Source organism: Zingiber officinale, chromosome 1B, assembly GCF_018446385.1.
Source record: "Zingiber officinale cultivar Zhangliang chromosome 1B, Zo_v1.1, whole genome shotgun sequence".
Taxonomy (NCBI): Eukaryota; Viridiplantae; Streptophyta; class Magnoliopsida; order Zingiberales; family Zingiberaceae; genus Zingiber; species Zingiber officinale.
The window spans coordinates 149,581,138-149,600,593 of NC_055986.1; the positions used below are offsets into that span (position 1 = coordinate 149,581,138).

Consider the following 19,456-nt stretch of genomic DNA (forward strand, 5'->3'; position numbering starts at 1 on the left):
ATGCTACTTGGTGAGCTACTTGCAAATGAGTTTCTTTTAGGTTATGCATGAATTGACTAATCATACTAATCACGTATGCTATGTTGAGTCATAAATAAGTTTTTTTGTCAGATGTTGATACATTTCCATATCTCCTGCAACATCTTATTTTGCCATTACAAGTCTGGGATTTGGATCTATTAAAGTATTTGCTGGCTTGCATGCTATCTTTTCTTTTTCTTTTAAGTTAGGAGATAAAAATGCTTGCTTAGAGTGAGCCACTTCAATTCCATGAAAATATTTCAACCTTCTAATACTTTTATTTCAAACTCTTTCTCTAAAACTCTGTTAGAAGTTATTCTGCTTATCATTATTATACCGCCAACATAGGCTAAGAGCATTGTGACTCCTCCTGAAGAACGCTATTTAATAAACAATGTATGATCCACTTGGCTTTGTCTCTACCCATGACAATTATGACTCACAAATCTACCAAATTTTTTTTTTCCAATTTACAATATGAGCATCTAAATTATGTTCATATCCTAGTGTGACCTCCATATAAATTTCTTCTAATTTTCCACAAAAAATATATTCTTGACATAAAATTGTTGTAATTCCCAACTATAATTAGCTACCAATGACAGTAGAATTATAACAAGATTCATTTCTGAAGTTAGAACAAAAGTTTCTTGATATCCAATCCCATTAGTTTGAGTATAGCCCTTTTCTACTAACTTGGCCATATAGTTTCTCTATTAATCCATCCACTCACTCTATAAACACATTTACATCCTACAACTCTCTTTTCTACTAGTAATTTCACAACTTTCATGTTTTGTCCTTCATTAATGTCTCAATTTCTTCGTTCATAGCTCTTTTTCATTTCTCATCGGACAATGCATCCGATAAGGTGGCGGTATGTATATAAGATACCAAGAAGGCTATGTGTTGCTAATTTTTTGTCACGTCTCGAGGGTGCAATTCCCGGTACTCCACTTGGTGACAATATAATAAAAGAGAACCTAGGAACTATCTAAACAGAATAATCAAGAAATTCATCAACTTTATGTATCATATATCTCATATTTTTCATAGATAATAAACTATACAGGTAAGACGACATATGAAATAAAACTTAAATACAATGACACAAAAATAAAACAAACTAGGAAGCAACTCTAGATATAAGCTGAAATCAACTATAATATCAAAAGTATGTCTGTGCCTAACAACCTACAAAACTGGAGGCCAAGGGGAGCAGATAGTAAGCCAAATGACTAAGTGAGTAATTAGAATAGATGTGCATGATTTTAATCTTATTTAAGAGGTCAAAGGAGCACAATTTATTATTACAACTTTTGATTCTTCTTTAAGTTTCAAATAATATACATAAATGTATATTTATGATCAATTAACATTTGTATGTTGGAATTAGAATTTATCTTTATATGTTATCATCAATTAAGATAAATTTTCAAGTCTTATTATGTAATCAACAGGTATTCATGTTATCCATGGTATAATATCAACAACAACAACAACAACAACCAAGCCTTTTCTCACTAGGTGAGGTCGGCTTTATGAATCCTTTTACGCCATTGAGCTCTATCTCATATTATATCATCATTTATATTTAAATAAATTTTATCTTATTTTATTGTTGCTAACCAAGTCTTTTTTGGTCTTCCTCTTCCTTGTTTGATATGTATGTTTATCATAGTTTCACATCGTCTAACTGGAGCATTTATTGGTTGTCTAAGTACATGTCCGTACCATCTTAAACGTGTCTCTCGGAGTTTTTCCTCAATAGATGCAACTCCGACTTTCTCTCTAATGCTCTCATTTCTTATTTTGTCCATCCTTATATGTCCACACATCCACCTTAACATCCTCATCTCTGCAACTCTCATCTTCTGCTCATGTGCTCGAGTCATAGCCCAACATTCAGCTTCATATAACATAGCAGGTCTAACTGCGATTTTATAGAACTTACCTTTAAGTTTAATAGGTACTTTATGGTCACATAAAACATTCGACACTCCCTTCCATTTCACCCATCCTGCTTGTATTTTATGTAAGACATCTCTCTCAATCCCTCCATCATTTTGCAAAAATGATCCTAAATATTTAAATCTCTCGGTTCCGGGCAACTCGTCCTCTCCTATCTTAATAATTGTTTTATTACTTCTAATATTGCTAAACTTAACATGTGAGTATCAACATGAGTAAATATCATAAACCATGTGAGTATCAACATGCATATCAATGGTCTAAAACTAATAACTAAGAAGTAAATAACTGAGTCAATATTATAATAATGTCATAAGTTATCTAACATACGAGCTAAAAGCCCTCATCGGTGGACTACAACAATAAAACGCCATCGCACAAATAAATACTGATCGCAGACTATATCATGCCACCACGACTCATGTGTGCCTGATATAAGATTAGACTCAGAATTTTCACTTTTAGTATTTCATTTTCTCTATTTATCACAATTGTTAAATTCTAAATTTATATTTTATCGGTGAACGACCAACCTAAGTTAACCTTTTCACATGCATCATGTTAATTCATTTAAGTATCATCAATAAGGTAGTAAGAGTTATATAATAGAGAGCTCCAAGTATCAATCATATGAAGTATCAACCGTATGGAAGGTCAAGCAACATAGAGATAGGTATCAACGGAATAGTAATTTAGAGTATCCATTTTAATTTTTAAAACAACCATCTCCGTCTTAATCCCCATATGAAACCCACATATGAATAGGAATAACAACAATTATTTACCCTTCTACGATTTAATTATTTTAAACTCTTATTTCACTTTTAAATATCATTTGAATCCTCTTTCTAAAACAGTTATACAAACATATACATGTAATCAATTTCTTTATTTATTCATGCACAAGGATAATTATTTGAGCGTCAAAGGATAGATGTATCCACTTTATGTACAACAAAAATTTCGAATGTCAGCATATCACCGTGTTCCACTCGAACTCGTATCTACAAACATGTGACAGTACCTTAAATGCTCAAAATGATATCCAATAAGAATAATAACATCAAATCTGAACATTATCTATGATTTGAAATCGAAGGATCATTTTTAATCTTGCTTCCTCGTACTATTTAGCATTCCTACATCAGTCCTCCATTCTGATCTAAATAACCATTCTAACTATAAATCATAAAAACAAATCAAAATATACCTTCTAAGAGTTGCTGTGGTTGCTGGAAAATGGCAACAATTAGGGCTGCGTTCCCCTTTGTGCTGGCAGCCTCGGCTAGCTCCAGCGAGCTCCAGTGGCTGCTTTCGAGATGCAAAGACAGCAAGGGCAGTAAGAGAGAAGAGAAGGAGGCAAAATGGAGAGGCTACTGCTCTTGTTGTGGAAAGAAAGCCTTAGAAGAGGAAGAGAAGGGCTGCAGCCATTGCCTCTGTTAGAGAGAAAGAAGAATAGGAGAGGGAGCTGCTGCTGTGCTTGTTGCCATTGGAGGAGAGAAGATGAAGAAGAGAAGAAGGAATAGGGAAGAAGGAGAAGGGAAAAAGAAAAGAGAGGCGGGTGGGGGAATGGGTGTGCGTATGGCAGGTATAGCGGTGACAGTGTTTTTTTTTCAATTCAATATTTTAACATTTTTTTTAAAAGATAGGAAGTTTACAAGTGGATATAAAAGTTGCTTTGTGCATGCTCTAGTTCCTTTTCTCATTCTTAGCATCTAGGTTGGATTCTTGGACTTGCATTAGTTCAGGAATAGTCGTCTTCTTCTTCGAATACACCTTGTCAAGTCTCATATTCTCAATGATAGAGTTGACATTTTCATGCATAGATACAAATTCAAATATAGATTTCGATACAAATTTAGCCACAGGATTTAGCATAACATCATGTTCGAATTTAAATATTGGAGGTATTATAGGTTGAGCAAGAAAGGTCAAGTAAGAAATCTTGGTTCCTATTTTCTAATATGGAATTCTCCTAAAAAGCTAAGGTCTGGTGAAATAAAACACTTGTCTATTGAAAGTAACATCCATCAACATATAGGACTTTTTTGATAGAAGATAATAACACTTGTACCCTTCGAAGTTGAGGAATAATTGATGTTAGTAGAACTCGTTCGTTTCTTAACCATGTCCAATCATGCTTTTTGAATCTAGGCTACACCAATGAACAAGTAGTTGAAACCTTGTTAACATTATCAATAAGAGGTCTTAGCCTCTTTACATTTTATGATTGTGCTACGATAGTTGTTTCTACAAGGTCAGTAAAAACTTATAGAAAAAGTTAATGAGAAATTGAAAAAAATTGATAATGAAGGTCGAGAATAGTCTAATAGTGAAGACTAAAGAAAGGAATCTAGTTATAAAGGCTAAAATCAACAACAAAGGCCAAGCAACAAAGATACACCACTAATTGTTGGTGCAAGGAGTATTACATGATCAAACTTTAGTTTTGATATTGGCAAAGGGTCCAAAGATGAAGTCTTATTGTTGTACTGATAAGGTTGAACAAGTGTGTAGAAAAGTCTTAAGTGATCTTAGGCAAGAAGAAAGTCCTAGTGGATACTAGGCAAAGGGAAATCCCTAGTTGAGGACTGGTTTGACATCAGGTAAACTCTTCTGAGGGGAGTAGTTGAGGACGCGTTTCCTGTTGAGGGAACAATAGGTGTCGATTCGACCTAGGTCGTTGAAATTCAAAAGTTAGAATCAGACAGTCCTGAGATTGTTAAATTCATTCAAAATGATATATTTTACTTGTTGTGCTAACTCTGTGGTGCAAGAAATCGAAGCTGGAAGATTAACTGAAAAATGGGCATCTAGGCGCCCTAGCTAGGCCACAGCTGAGGTAGCACTCACTGATTGACCAACACACGTCACACTTTAGGCACTTGGACGGGTCCAGGCATCCGAAGGTGGATAAAGTTCATCGGATAGAGGTTCGCTGAGGTGATGCCACGTCAGCCCTGTGGGGGCGCTCGGGACCGGTCCAGGTACTTGGACAGGGCTATAAAAAGAGGGTTCGACCAACACCTCATTTCCAAACAATTTCTGTACTTGTGTGCTGTAATACCCCGGTTCTGAGATTCTGATTAAGTATGACTTAAAAGGTTAGATGGTACTATCCATATCACCAAGGTGCACCTTCCTTTTCGGAAGCCGAAACTCAAAGAACTCCAAAGTTAAGCGTGCTTGACTTGGAGAAATTTGAGGATGGGTGACCTCCTGGGAAGTTTTCCAGGGTGCGTGCGAGTGAGGATAAAGCACGCTGAAAGGACCTCTGGTGGTCTATGGAGCTAGTCGTCAACCCGTTGGGCGGTCGGTGGCGTTCTGGTTCGGTTGGTGGGGCCCTTGCGGGCGATATAGTGTATCGAGCACGGTTTCACGATCTTTTGTTTCGTATTTTGGATTTTGAGTTTATCGATACGATTTATTTGGTATCGAGGCGGAATATAATCTTTTGTTACGGAGATTTATCGGATCTGGTTGTTGGTATTCGGATATTTGGGTTAGCGGTTTGCGAGTCATTTCAGTTCGATATGGTTATGTTTGGTTCCGTTTGGTTTATTTGGATTCCGTGATATGCGTTGAATTTTGAGGTCAGTGGGGACGGAACATCTCGGGCAGCGAAATAGGTATGTTGTTATTTTATGTTGGTTATATTGGTATTGATATACGTAATTTAATTTAACAGATATGAGGCGATCTACTCGTATTCTTTGCGAGGCGTGGTCTTTGACGACGCGTCAGGACCGGGATCTCTGGATATGCGGAGATGCCCGGCTGATAGTTTGTCGATCGGGGCGGACTCGAGGATGTAGCGGGCGTGGGCTCTCAATCCGATAGCTCACAGACTATTTTGGCCACCGGTATCCGCCTACCACATTTACGTACCGTGATCGTTGGTGTGCAGCATACGAGGTGATCTATACGGTGCTTTGTACCCCGATGCCTCTGATGGCGGTACTCCGCAGTACCTTTTCTACCGTACCTTGATTGCCACCACTTTTGTTCCCAGGCGGTACCACCGATGCTCGGTATATCTGATGGCGTCGGAGTTCCTCCTCCGGTTTATTCAGCGGTACCACATGTAGCACCAGACGTTTCACTCTTTTTCGCGGAGATCTCGATCCGAGTATGGCTCTGTCGTGGATAGAGACTATGGGCGAACTTTCTTATATGGCTTGCTCGGTGGGAGAAAGCGGTGGCCTTACCGTTCTGAGATGAAGCTAATGCACGGTGGGTTACTCAGTTATTATTGGTGGCGTCGTTTCGAGTTGAGAGGCTTTTGAGGCGAGTTTATCGAGGCGGAATAATCGCTCGAAGTATATCTGAATTCCTTGGTTGGCTCGATTTTGTCGAGTTAGTTGCGGAGGGAACTTCGCGTAATCACGATTTATCTGAGGTTGGATGGTTATCGGCGTATACGACTTGCGGATTAGGGATTACATCTTACTCGATCGTTGAATCGAGCTTTGATGATAGGTTAGCTCGGCGACGGCATATCCGGATAGGAAAAAGCGTCTGGTCGGGCGGGCGGTCCAGCGGACTCGGCGGCGGCCTCGAGTAGTCGCGAGTCGGTCGAGTACTTACAGGGCGTCTCGTGAGCCTCAAATCGAGGCGGTCTTCTTGGGGCGTTCCGGTTTCTCAGAGCCGTGACCATCTTCGGTGATACATTGTTTGAGATGTGGATCGAGATCACCTCACCTCGGCTTGCTCTGGGGCGGTCGGTTTGCTATTATTGCTGCACGACCTGAGCCGAAGTGTCGGTGAAGGCTCGATTGCGGAGGTGGTCGAGAGGGCAGTCTAGTCGATCGAGGCGTATCGAGGAGGCGGCCAATCTTGGCGTCGGCGAGGCGGCTCCTCCGCGGCGTTGGCGTGCTTGGGCGAGTACTCGGTGCTTAGCACCCGAGCTTTGCTCGGGACCTATTCACTCGAGGCGATGTCAGACTCGATTCGGCCAGTGCGATGTCGAACACCGTCCTCTCGATCTTATCGCGTAGTCAGCGGCGCCTCGATGGCGAGCTTACGCCCGGCGGCGGCGGCATACCACCTCCTCCTCCGCCCGAGACTGGTCGTGTTCATGCAAGAGAGGATGCTCGGCGGGCGTGGATCCGTTTTCCGCGGTACGATTTCCATTTATGCATTTACTGTTGATATTTTGATTGATACTGGTAGTTCGCACTCTTTTATATCCCGTACCTTTCTGCGGGAGATTGGTAGATTACCTACTGTTAGATTGCGGCGATTGACTGTCTCCCTACCGTCCGGTGATACTTTAGACGTCACCCAGGAGATCAGAGGTTGCCCGTTAGACTTTGGCAACATGATACTTACGGTAGATCTTCTAGTATTGGAGATGATCGAGTTTGATGTCATACTTGGCATGGATTGACTGAATAGATTATATATAACTGCGTGGTGATGTTTTATTTTGTTGTTATTATTCCAGCCGCCTGTGGCTGAGGTATTTGTGAGATGTAGAAAAGTTTCAGATTGTCCACCGTACAGGGAAGATGCTGCTGAAATTTTCTCGGACAGGGATTCTTCTGGGGCGTGACAATTTAATGGTATCAGAGCGACCTTGCGACCGTGAGTGCGCCTGTGGTAGGAGCACCCAGGGCACCACCTAGCGAGAGAGATTCTGGGATTTGTTTGTGGTGTGATTTATGGTTACACAACGAGGACGTTGTGTCTTTAAGTGGGGGTGATTGTAATACCCCGGTTCTGAGATTCTGATTAAGTATGACTTAAAAGGTTAGATGGTACTATCCATATCACCAAGGTGCACCTTCCTTTTCGGAAGCCCAAACTCAAAGAACTCCAAAGTTAAGCGTGCTTGACTTGGAGAAATTTGAGGATGGGTGACCTCCTGGGAAGTTTTCCAGGGTGCGTGCGAGTGAGGACAAAGCACGCTGAAAGGACCTCCGGTGGTCTGTGGAGCTAGTCGTCAACCCGTTGGGCAATTCAGGTAGCGTTCCTGGTTCGGTTCGGGTGGGGCCCGCCCGAGCCGGGGCGTTACATGTGCTCTCCGGAATCCACTCTACAACATTGAAACGCTACTTCGACGACAACGCGCAAGTCTTAAACTTTTAGGTCGTTGGTATAATTGTTTTTCATTTACATATGTACTTTCAATTATATTCATTTGTAATTATTCGAACTATTAGTGGGTTGCCCAATGAATGTGATCGTCAATGTGGGCCTTGGAGTAGGAGTTACTATAGGCCCTGAACCAAGTCGTTTGTTTTCTTTTGCTATTATCTTTATTTCACTGTGTTATTTTGATAAGTTTTTATGAAAATGTGAAAAAGTCACGAACATTATTTACTCCCCCCCTCGCACTTTCGATCCAATACTAATGATGAGGACTAGAGAATAAAATCTAGTTATGAAGGTTGCTAAAAGGAAATAGGGAAAAATCAATAAGAAAGTTGAGCTACAAAGGTAAATTGCCAATGATGAAAACTAGAGAAAGGAATCGACCTATGTAGGCTAGTAAAAGGGGTGAAAGTGGAGATGACAATAGATGTGGAGAGGATGTGATGAAGAAAGTGATATGCGATGATGAGAGAATGGAATCACAATAAAAAGTGGTAATAAAAAAAAGCTATAAGGAACTAAATCAAGCATTGAAGTGTAGACAATTTGTGGATACAAGCAATAGTGAAGCTTGAGGATGATAGGATGTTGGAAAATGAAAGGATAATTAGTATTGAAATTGAATCACTTAGTTTTATCTCTAATAAAAAGGGCAACCCAGGGATGTGGGATCCCGAGAAATGGTTTATTGTACGCAGTCCTACCCTACTTTGCAAGATATTGTCTCCGAGACTTGAACCCGTGACATCTAGGTCACAAGAAAGCAACTTTACCATTGCACCGAGACTCCCCTTCTAGTTTATCTCTCATATTGTGTTAAAAATGAAATTTATATTAACTTGAAAACTTATCCAATGCATGAGATCCTAAGCCCTTTTTATAGATTGACTACACGACTTATTTTTTTGTAAATAACAAAGTTTTTATAATAAACTCCTAAATTATTCAAATAAAATTTCTAATAAAAACTAAACAACCTTAATCTTCTACTAAAACTAGCTATGCTATTATATCGCATAATTTACGGCATCATGTGGCAAAAGGCGATTCGCTCGCCCCAGCGCCCCCGCCAACCCGTCCCTAAGTCAACACGGAGGAGGTAAATCACGGGTGGCTACTAGCTATTAGTGCAAATGGCCAAGACATGGGGGAGGTTATGCTCGGTCACGCCGAGTTTCGACCCCAAGACCTCATGTGGCAACACCCCATGTTTTAACCATCACACCGCCCCGAGGGGACATAATTTACGGCATCATGAACCATGATTTATGGAATAATTTCAGCTTCATTTTTAGGAGTATACATAATTACAAATGCATTGTTTCCCATATCATTATTGGATATTTTATCTAAAGTAAATTTTTGAAATGAGTAGTTGCCTCTTTATTAGAATGATGAAACTGGAGGAGATTTCCCAACATCTCATGAGCAATAGAGATATCACTAGCGTACGGATCCCATGCGTGTGACTTCTCTTCTATTAATATAACAACATCATGCCATAGGAGATCCAATAATTGAGCATTGATTCACTTCTATACAACTCTATTTGGCTCATGAACATTGGCAACTCACTTGATGAGATGCTCCAATTGCCTTGGATCATTAGGGGTGTAAACGAGCCGAGCCGAGCCGAGCTTTGGGGTGTTCAAGCTTGTTTGATAAGGTAACCGAGCCGAGCTTAAAATAAACCAAGCTTTTGAAATGAGTGTTCAAGCTTGGCTTGGTTTATTTTTGATGAGCTTGAGCTTGTTTGAAGCTTGGCTTGAGCTTGGTTCGTTTAGATGTTATCGAGCTCTCAATTCAAGCTTGGCTTGAGCTTGGTTCGAGCTTGGCTTGAGCTTGGTTCGAGCTTGGCTTGAGCTTGGTTTGTTTAGATGTTATCGAGCTCTCAATTCAAGCTTGTTTGATTGTTTAAAACTTTCAGTTGTTTGATTGGTTATTGAGCTTGATAATTTAAATTTATTTATTTTATTTTATTATTTATTTAGTATATTGAAAAAAATTTTATTACTGAATATGGTTCATGAACATTGTTCATGAACGTTGTTCACGAACATTGTTCACGAACGTTGTTCACGAACGTAAACGAGCTGAACACATATGTGTTCAAGCTTGTTTGTTTAGCTTAACGAGCTGTTCAAGCTTGTTTGTTTAGTTAATCTTGTGCATATTGAACGAACATAAACAAGCTTTTACCAAGTCGAACACCAAGCTTGTTCACGAACGCTTGGTTCATTTACAGCCCTATGGATCATGAGCTAAATTTTGACTACTGCAGCTCATACAGTTATTCTTGTTAAGTTTCTCAATAGTGATAATCATAGAGCAATAAAAACTTTGAATGACTAGGGGTGAAGGGCGGTAAGTAGCTTATGGCATTGTGACAACAGAAATTCTAAGAAGCTGCAATGCCAAATAAAGAAATCAGATATGCAAACAGCAAATTTGATTCGTCTGCTCGCATAAAGCAAAGGACAATAATGGATGGTCTTCTTGAGATAAATTCAAGCACTAGATGCAAATGAATTGAGATGAAGCTCTGGTAGAGCAACCAACGATACAAAAGAAGAGTAACAAATGATTTGGCTTTGTATTCCTCCAATGATGATGTGATGAAGGATCATAATAGGTTTCATGCTAGTGTTGTGATTAAGGGTGTTGTGCGATGTGGAACAAGAAGGAGGCTTTGCAATAAGAAGTATGCCAGTGCTAAGGTCGACATAGATGAAGGTCTTTGTGTGATAATGAGGTGCAACAAAAGAGCGAGCCAGAACTAAACATGAATGGTCGATGAAGAGGGATGGGAACGACAATATTCTCATTTTGATAACATATTTTAATCGGGAAAATATTATAGTTAATCCCTACATAATCCTCTCTACATCTATTTATATGCCTTTTATATGTACAACCACTTGTCTTGTATATTAACATAATTTTTTAAGGCTTTTCAACATATACTTGTTTAGCAAAGAAGGATGGTATCAAACAACTAATATAAGAAAACTACTAGGCAAATAAGCATGAATGCTGAACTTAACCATGAAAAATCAACAATTTTACATTTTTAAATTTTCTAGTATGTAATCCTCTGAATTTAGGTTCTGAACATAGCAATCATGCAATAAAAGCAACAAAATAAGCAAGATTGCAAGATATTATATGGAAACTAGGAAAGAAGGAATGAGAAAGAGGTACAAGCAAGGAAGGTTTGAATTCTCAAGCCATATCAGAGATTTGGTGTTTAACTAGAACAATATGATTTTGGTATTGTACTACCGTAGCAATTCATGGTGCTTGTGCCAAACTAGAGGTGGAATGACGGAGGAGATAAAGAAGAATAAAAAATAAGTCAACTACATCCCTGAGGGCAAAGTTTAATAAGAGTTTCAATCCTAGTGCAAATGGTATGTTTTAGACATTGTGTTGTGTTGTCATTCAACATGCCTTGACATACATCTAAGCATGTTATGATAAATTGAGGTACACTTTATTCCTCCAATAGTTATTCATTTAGTTAATTTACTTTAAAATAAGATTATAACAATTAGATAGTCATGTAAATTAAATTTGTAGTCTGTTTAAACAATTGCTAATGGATGCCGAGATAAATTTATATGGTTTTTGCTTATTCAATTCTATTTCACTTAAAAAATTTATTTTTAACAAGAATATGCCAATTAGTAATCAGATAAAAAATGATTTTATTTGTTTTTCTTACTTCAATGTATGTCAAGATGAATTTTGTTGTACTCTTATAATTTTCTTCAATTCAGTATGATTATTTATAAGAATTAGATAATCGATCGAATTGCAAATCTAGAAAGGCAAGGTGAACTCCTTTAGGCGAAGAAGCTTCTTACAGCGTTGATGGCTCACAAACAAATAGTAGAACAAACTAAAATCGTTTACAAGTGTTATTCTGAACCATTGAGACTAGAGCTGTATTTATAGTCATGGTCAGGGAGCCTGGAAGAGTTCCAGGCGCCTAAGAGGGGATAAACTTTTATCCTCGTCGCAACGGAACGTGCTACATCGCGTTTCGGATAATTTTATGCTCTGGGCACTCGGAAGGGTTCTGGGCTCCCTAGACAGGTCCAGGCACCTCGGACCAGCTCGGCGCACCCCGGATCAAAAAATCAGCTTTTGTTGATTTTTCGGTCCCAGTCTTCCGCTCTGTTTCCGCTTGTCTTGGTCCGGATCTTCCGCTCCGGCTCCGCTCGCATTGGTCTGGGTCTTTCGCTTCGGCTCCGCTTGCTTGAGTGATCTCGGCCATCCGGAATAGGGCTCATCCGAATCCAACTTCCAACCTTCTTGAGCAATCTTTTGTTCGGGCTTCTCGTCCCTCGAAAATGCCACATTTTTTGTCTGCCCGCGTACTCTTCTGCACCTCATTCCTCAGACGCACCGAGCCTGTCGGCTCTTTTCCGTGTCACCCTTCTTGCTAGCTGCGTCTTTCTCTCGAGTTCCTGTGCTCCTAAGTTCCTACACACTTAGACACAGGGTTAAATACCAACAGAACCTGACATGACTTGACTTGGTTGATCACATCAAAACCACCATGGGGTACTTATAATCTCCTCCTTTTTGATGTGAGCAAACTTAAGTTAAGTTAGGGTAAACCATAAACAAATAACAGTTATATTTTTTGTAAGTAAAAAAAAATTTTACAGGTACAAAAAAAATTGTACTAACTATCCTCCCCCTAGACTTAATCTTTACTATTTCTTTTGTTCACATTAAAAATGGGGTACTTTTAAAATGACTTTGGATCAAAAGACTAACTTTAAAGTCTAAGGGAAAAACAAAAAAAATACGAAAGGTTAAGTTTTAAAAACTTTGATTTAAAAAAAAACTCCTTTAATTGTTGAATTTTAAGCTGAATAAAAAGTTTGCATTTTGATAATTAGTTCATAAAAAATTTCTAACGAATATTTTTTAACATATTGTTTAAGTCAAAATTTCACAAAAAAAATTTTAGGCAAAAATAAAAAGTTTGCACTTTGATAATTAGTTCATAAAAATTTTCTAACTGAAAAAAATTTCAACAGATTGTTTAGATTAAAGTTTCAAAAAAAAAAACTTAAACAAATTTTAATGATCAGTCCTAAATAAATTTTTCTAATAAAAATTTAAAGCATTAGTTAAATGCTTTACAGTAAGTCAATTAAATATTTATTTCAATAATTGACTTTTAGACTGTGGCGAGACACTAGGCCTTCTTGGTTATTGGAACAACAACAACTCTCTCGACAAAACCTTTTAAAGAAATTAAACACTTAATTTTCTTCATGAAAGCCATAAGTCCAGAAAAACAGTTAACCTAAATATGATTTTGGAACCCAGTACAGGTTTCTACCTACTGGATTTATTAAAAATTTGGGAGGTACGTAACTTCTGGGGACTTTTTAAATGCCCGTGTTTTCTAATGTACCAGTTTAGCCTACCATACTTTAGTTTTTGAAAGTTATTCAGTTTCAAACATGCATGATTATTTTTCAAACTTTAGACTTGTATTTTTAATTTATCGTTTTCTAATTTTAAACTATCAAACAAATTTAAGGGGCATGCATTGGCTAATTGTCTTTTCAAATCTATATTTTCTTTTTCTAATTTTGCTAAATCTTTGGAAAGAATTTTAATAAATTGAAATAATTTTTCAGGAGATAAGACACGTACCTGACTTTTCTCATATTTTGATGCTTCCCCTTCATCGTAGCTTTCCTCTGATGATCCTCCCCCTTCATCGATGCTTATATCTGAGCTGCTTTCATCTTTTTCTTTTTGATGGTCTGCCATTAGGGCTAGTCCGGCGTAGGCTTCGATTTCGGATTCAGATGGTGTGTCATCCTACGTCGCCTTTAGATTATACTTGGGCTGTGCTGCCTTCTTGTTCTTCTCCTTTTCCTTGTTCTTCAATTTTTGGTAATTATCTTTGACATGCCCTTCATTGCAGTGGCAGCATCTTACGTTCTTTTTTCTTTTTGTGCACTGCACTTGATTAAATTTTTTAGTTTTAAATAATTTTTAAATTTTCTTACCATGAGTGACGTTTCGTCGTCGTCAAGTGATGTCTCGGAATCTGATTCGTCTATTTTTGCTTTTAAGGCAATGTTTTGCCTTGATTCCTTCTTTATACCTGCACATCTTGACTCATGAATTTCAAAGGTTGAAAAAAGTTCTTCTAAAGTGCTTATCTCTAAATCCTTAGAGATGAAATACGCATCTACTAAGGTGACCATTCCGGAGTTCTAGGAAATGTGTTAAGCGCGTACTTTAGTGAATCTCGGTTGGTTACCTTTTATCCAAGATTCGTGAGTCCGGTGATGAGCTCCTGATTCTTGAGTGGAGGTGTGCGATGATTTCGCCTTCTTCTAACCGGACCCGTCTCGCTAGTTTTGCTTTCGAGGTCCCTTCGAGTAATTCCAGGAATTTCTCCTAGAGTTCCATGGTTGACTCGTAGGCTCCGATACGGTTGACTTATTGAGGTGGTAAAACACTAAGCAAATGAAACTCTTCTTTGCCGTTTACCATGAAATGACTTAGTCTATTGATATTCTTCTTTATCCTTCGGGGCTGCAAAATCATATTTTATAATTATTAATAATTCAAAATTTGTTTTGAAAAATACCTCCATTTTTTTCTTCTAGCTCGGGAATTTCCCCTTGAATTTTGGTGGGTAGATGCTCGGTTCGACCATCTCGTATGTTTTATTTGGCGATTAGTCCTCCTGAAGCTAACTCGCTCTGATACCAATTGTAGGATCCTTGGCGGCCGGCTAAATGGGGGTGAATAGTCCTGCAAAATAAAACAAACCTTCCTCGAACTTTTGCAGCTTAATTAAATTAACACTTGCATAAACAAAATAAAAGACTGAAAAAGAAGTAAACTAAGAGTAGATGCATGAAGGGGTTACTTGGTTACAACCGGTGAGGTTATTAATCCAAAAAAGTTGAAAGCTTAGTAAACAGTCTCCTTTAGACGGAGAAGCCTCTTACAACGTTAATGGCTCACAAACAAATAGTAGAACAAAGTAAAAGCGTTTACAAGTGTTGTCCTGAACCATTGGGACCAGGGCTGTATTTATAGCCCTGGTCAGGGCGCCTGGAAGGATTCCAGGCGCTTGGGAGGGGATAAACTTTTATCCCCGTCGCAACGGAATGCGCCACGTCGTGTTTCGGATAATTTTATACTCCGGGCGGCCAGAAGGGTTTCGGGCACCCCGGACAGGTCCAGGTGCCCCGGACCAGCTCGGGGCGCTTCAGATTGAAAAATCAGCTTTTGTTGATTTTTTGGTCCTGATCTTTCGCTCCGTTTATGCTCGTCTTGGTCTAGGTCTTCCGTTCCAGCTCCGCTCACATTGGTCCGGGTCTTCCGCTACCGCTTCGCTCGCTTGGGTGATCTTGGCCATCCGGAATAGGGCTCACTCGAATCCAACTTCCGACCTTTTTGAGCAATCTTCTGCTCCGACTTCTCGTCTCTCGGAAACGCCATGTTTTTCGTCCCCTCGCGTACTCTTCTGCAGCACCTCGTCCCTCAGACACACTAAGCCCGTTGGCTCTCTTTCGTGTTGTCCTTCTCGCTAGCTGCGTCTTTCGCTCAAGTTCCTGTGCTCCTAAGTTCCTGCACATTTAGACACAGGGGTTAAATGACAACATGACTTGACCTGACTTGGTTGATCACATCAAAACCACTTTGGGGTACTTACAACATCTAGGTGTGTCACTCATAGGTTTTGTTTGTCTTGAGCTGCTATGCATGCCAATTGAAGAGTGCAATAAAATGTTTCATTTGTGTGGATCAATATGGAGAAAACTTTTAATCCTCGGTGCTAATTTGATGTTGGCAAACATTGGAAGCATGAAATTTTGATTAAACTAATCCAATTTTTGCATGGCCATGAATGAAGGAATGATCTTAAACTAAGGATTCATGATAGAATTAATTGAATTACTTGAAATTTGTGAAATTGTTGCATCATAGGATAATTAGATTTCTTACGTTGTTAAAATTGGGGCCTCCCACTTATCCAGGACTCTCCATGTAAGTGTGAAATATTGGACTTCATATTATTAATGCTAAAAGAATATATTATAGCAAATGGTGATTACGCTCACCCTAGATGTCTTTCACAGTCCGTTACAAGGTTAGCTTATAGCCGACCGCCAAGTTAGCTATGGGGTGGGAGGAGTTTTTTTTCCCAAGGGCATGTGCTCACTGGGAATTGATTTCTTGTCCTATTATAGCAAATCTGCCACTCTCTAGCCAACTAGGTATCCCGTGGGGACAATGCTAAAAGAATATAGAACTATATTTGATCTGCATGATCAAATGGGGGAGGGGCAGAAGGAGGTTATATGTGATCAATGAGGGATATAGAAAGGTTGTTGGCATATGTTAGAATAGGCTAGGTGCAATCACTACCCAGACCCCTGATGGTTTCTAGAAGAATATCATGTTTTGTTCCCTAATTGTTTAGCTTTTAGCAATTGTATCTTAGCCTTGGCAATTTATTGTGAATGCTCTTATTTTCTTAATTTGATTTTAGTTTTCCACATTTACTCAACTTGTTGCTAATTTATGTAGTTCTTATGTTTCAATTGTATAAAAGATCTTTAGCACATTACTGAGATTTTGTGATCACCTTGTCAGATGATAACTTTTTTGGGCCTGTATCAACAAGTTTTATTAGATCAGTGAGTCTATCTGAGACTGAAATGTCAGACGGCAACAATCATGATATTACCTTGGATTCAACTGCATTTTCTCTGCATTTTCGTAATATTGCTCCAGCTGATGATGGTACTACAAACTCAGTAGGAAGTGCAAGGACACCCACTAATGCTGCAGTATCTGATGGTACTGACAGCATCGTTGTTCCTAAGAAGCCCTTTGTTTACAGCAAGCTTTCTCCTGCAGATTTAGGTGGAAATGCTGATGACTCGAGTATCATGAGTTTGATTGAAGAAAAATCAAGAAAATATGACTATGGAAAATTATCACCAACTTTAGAAAAGCTTCTTAATGAAGTAGACAGAAGTATGCAGCCCAATTCTCCAGATGCTGCAAACATTGGTTATCATTCCAAGGGGATTGTCAAAGCAAAACAATCAGGAAAACATGAAACACATACAAGTAGAGTAGCTGTTATCAACACTAATGGTGAATTTCCTTTTGACTCACATCTCTCGGAAATCTTTGTAGAGGATTCTAGAAAATGTATTATTTATCAAGATTCTCCAAACAAAGGTCTTCTGTTGGAGACACCTATTATTAAAAATGCCGAGGTATGCAATCCACAAATTTCTTGAATGCATTGTACTAAAGTTTGCATTTTCAGTTTCTGATTTGCTCGAATGAGACAAAATTATTGTTTGGTGTTATGTAATCTTTTAATTTAAAAGTGCTAATTTGTAATTTCTAAGGCTCAAGTCTAGACATTATTTTCAGATTTTAAAGTTGCTCTTCCTTTTTATGATCTAAGAAACTTCACAGAATTTGAGTCTGGTGAGGAAGACTTTTTAATTTATTTTAATTATCTTCTTATTGCATTATTTCTCTTTATACTCAAAGCACATGAAAAAATGTTTCCTCTGTTTGATTTATTGTTTTTGTTCTGAAGGAAAGTTGGCATCATCTTGTTTAGGGTTATGTTTGCTTTCTGTTTTCCGACTAGTTTCATCTCTCTCTCTTTTGCTTGATTGTATCATAGACAAGTAATTGCATCATTAAGTTGGCAAATCAGAGATGAAAAGGTTACACGTATCCTTGGACTAGTTTTGGTGTTAAGCATTTTAGACTATTATTAACTCTTAATAATCTTTATTTGGCTACTTAAACCCCTACTATAATCCTCGCACTCTGGATTAAGCACTGTACTCAATTTTGGTTGAGATTATCTCTATATTGGAGCAACAAATTTCTCCAATTGCTTAATGATACTATTTCTTTGATCCTATAGTTTCTTCCCTTAAAAAAACTTAGTTTGGTACTACCCACCATTTTAGGCCACAGTTTTTTTTTTTTTTTTTTTCTGTGACCATTTCACAGTAAGTCTTGATCTAGAAACAATCACATTATTCTAGTGATTCCACAAATTTAGCATATAATAGCATCCTTTTTAGTATTGTTTGAACCTGAATTCTTTGTTAATGGATTCTCTACAACATTTTAGGGTGCAATTGCAGCCATTGGAAAGGACAACCGTAACGATCCTTATACAGCAACAATGTCTGACCTACTCATCACTGCTCAGAAAACTGGCCTTCTTTCGCCTCTGAATATACAGTCCCGAACCAAGACATCTTTGCAGTTGGATCAGCTTAGTGGAAACAAATATCCTTCAGTTAAAAATCCTCTCTCTGTGGTTCCCACATCTGTTGTAGAAGGTGATCATGATAAAAATGTGGTATCCGAAGCTGGAATTTCTACTCCTGAAATTGCTCATAAATTAATTCAAGCTCCATTTCCAGGATCTGTCTCCTCTGTACGTGCTAAGAGACAGCAGCTTTTCCTTGATGCTTCTGTTACTTTGAAAAGTACGCCAATTAGTAGCAGAGCAAAAGAGCAAGCCCCTTCCTCTTTGAATTTGGAACTCACACGACATGGTGAGAGGATTTCAGCTATTAAGAATCACATGTCAAAGTTAAAAATTACTCAAACACCAGATCTTAATAATCCAAAATCACCTATGCTTCATGTGCCCCTTGATCTTCATGATAAACTGGAATACGAGGCTAATATTCCAAATTCAAATTTCATGGATAGCTCTGTTAACACATTCCAAGAAAATATTCTTTCTGTTGAAAAGAATCAAGGACAGACACAAATTGTAGAGACAGAAGATTTAAGGCATGCATGCCCAGATATTGTTACTGAATCAGCACAAACTGAGGCAGAAACTGGCATGATGCCAAGTCCACTTATGCCTATTAATTTGGCCCACAGTCTCTTTGACCCCAAAACACATGCTTTGCAAAGTGAGCAAATTGTTGACGTTAAAGCAAGTAGGTCTCGTAATTTATGTCAGGTGGATGACCTAGATCACTGTTTTGTTCAAGAACAAGTAGTGATGGAAAATGATTTAATTGGAAAGAAAAGAAGACTGGAACATAGCCTTGTCACAAGTGAAACACACATTGACAAAATTAGCAGATTGGAAAAGAGTCCCGAGTCCTCAAGTGAATTAGTGACTAACAAGCCTGCAACTCATCAAGGTCATCATTCAAAACTTATGAACACGTGTCTGCTTAACCTTTGTCAGTCAACAAAGCACTGGTCTGATGTATGTAATACATGTTTCTCTCTTTGTATTGTTTTCTTGCTCCTCATTCTGCAATTTGTTATGATGAAGAAGCCAGAAGTA

At 38.5% G+C, this 19,456-nt stretch overlaps 1 protein-coding gene across 3 annotated transcripts in view; it reads left to right on the forward strand.

Moving 5' to 3' along the window:
• LOC121984826 overlaps positions 1–19,456 on the forward strand; it is a 49,953-nt gene that overhangs the window by 8,140 nt on the left and 22,357 nt on the right. For 2 of the 3 annotated variants that reach the window (XM_042537970.1, XM_042537986.1), the window contains exons 2-3: positions 16,744–17,378; positions 18,266–19,375. In XM_042537970.1, the coding sequence (XP_042393904.1) occupies positions 16,744–17,378; positions 18,266–19,375 (1,745 nt within the window). The remainder of the gene's footprint in view (positions 1–16,743; positions 17,379–18,265; positions 19,376–19,456) is intronic. The other variant, XM_042537978.1, reaches the window with a different exon arrangement.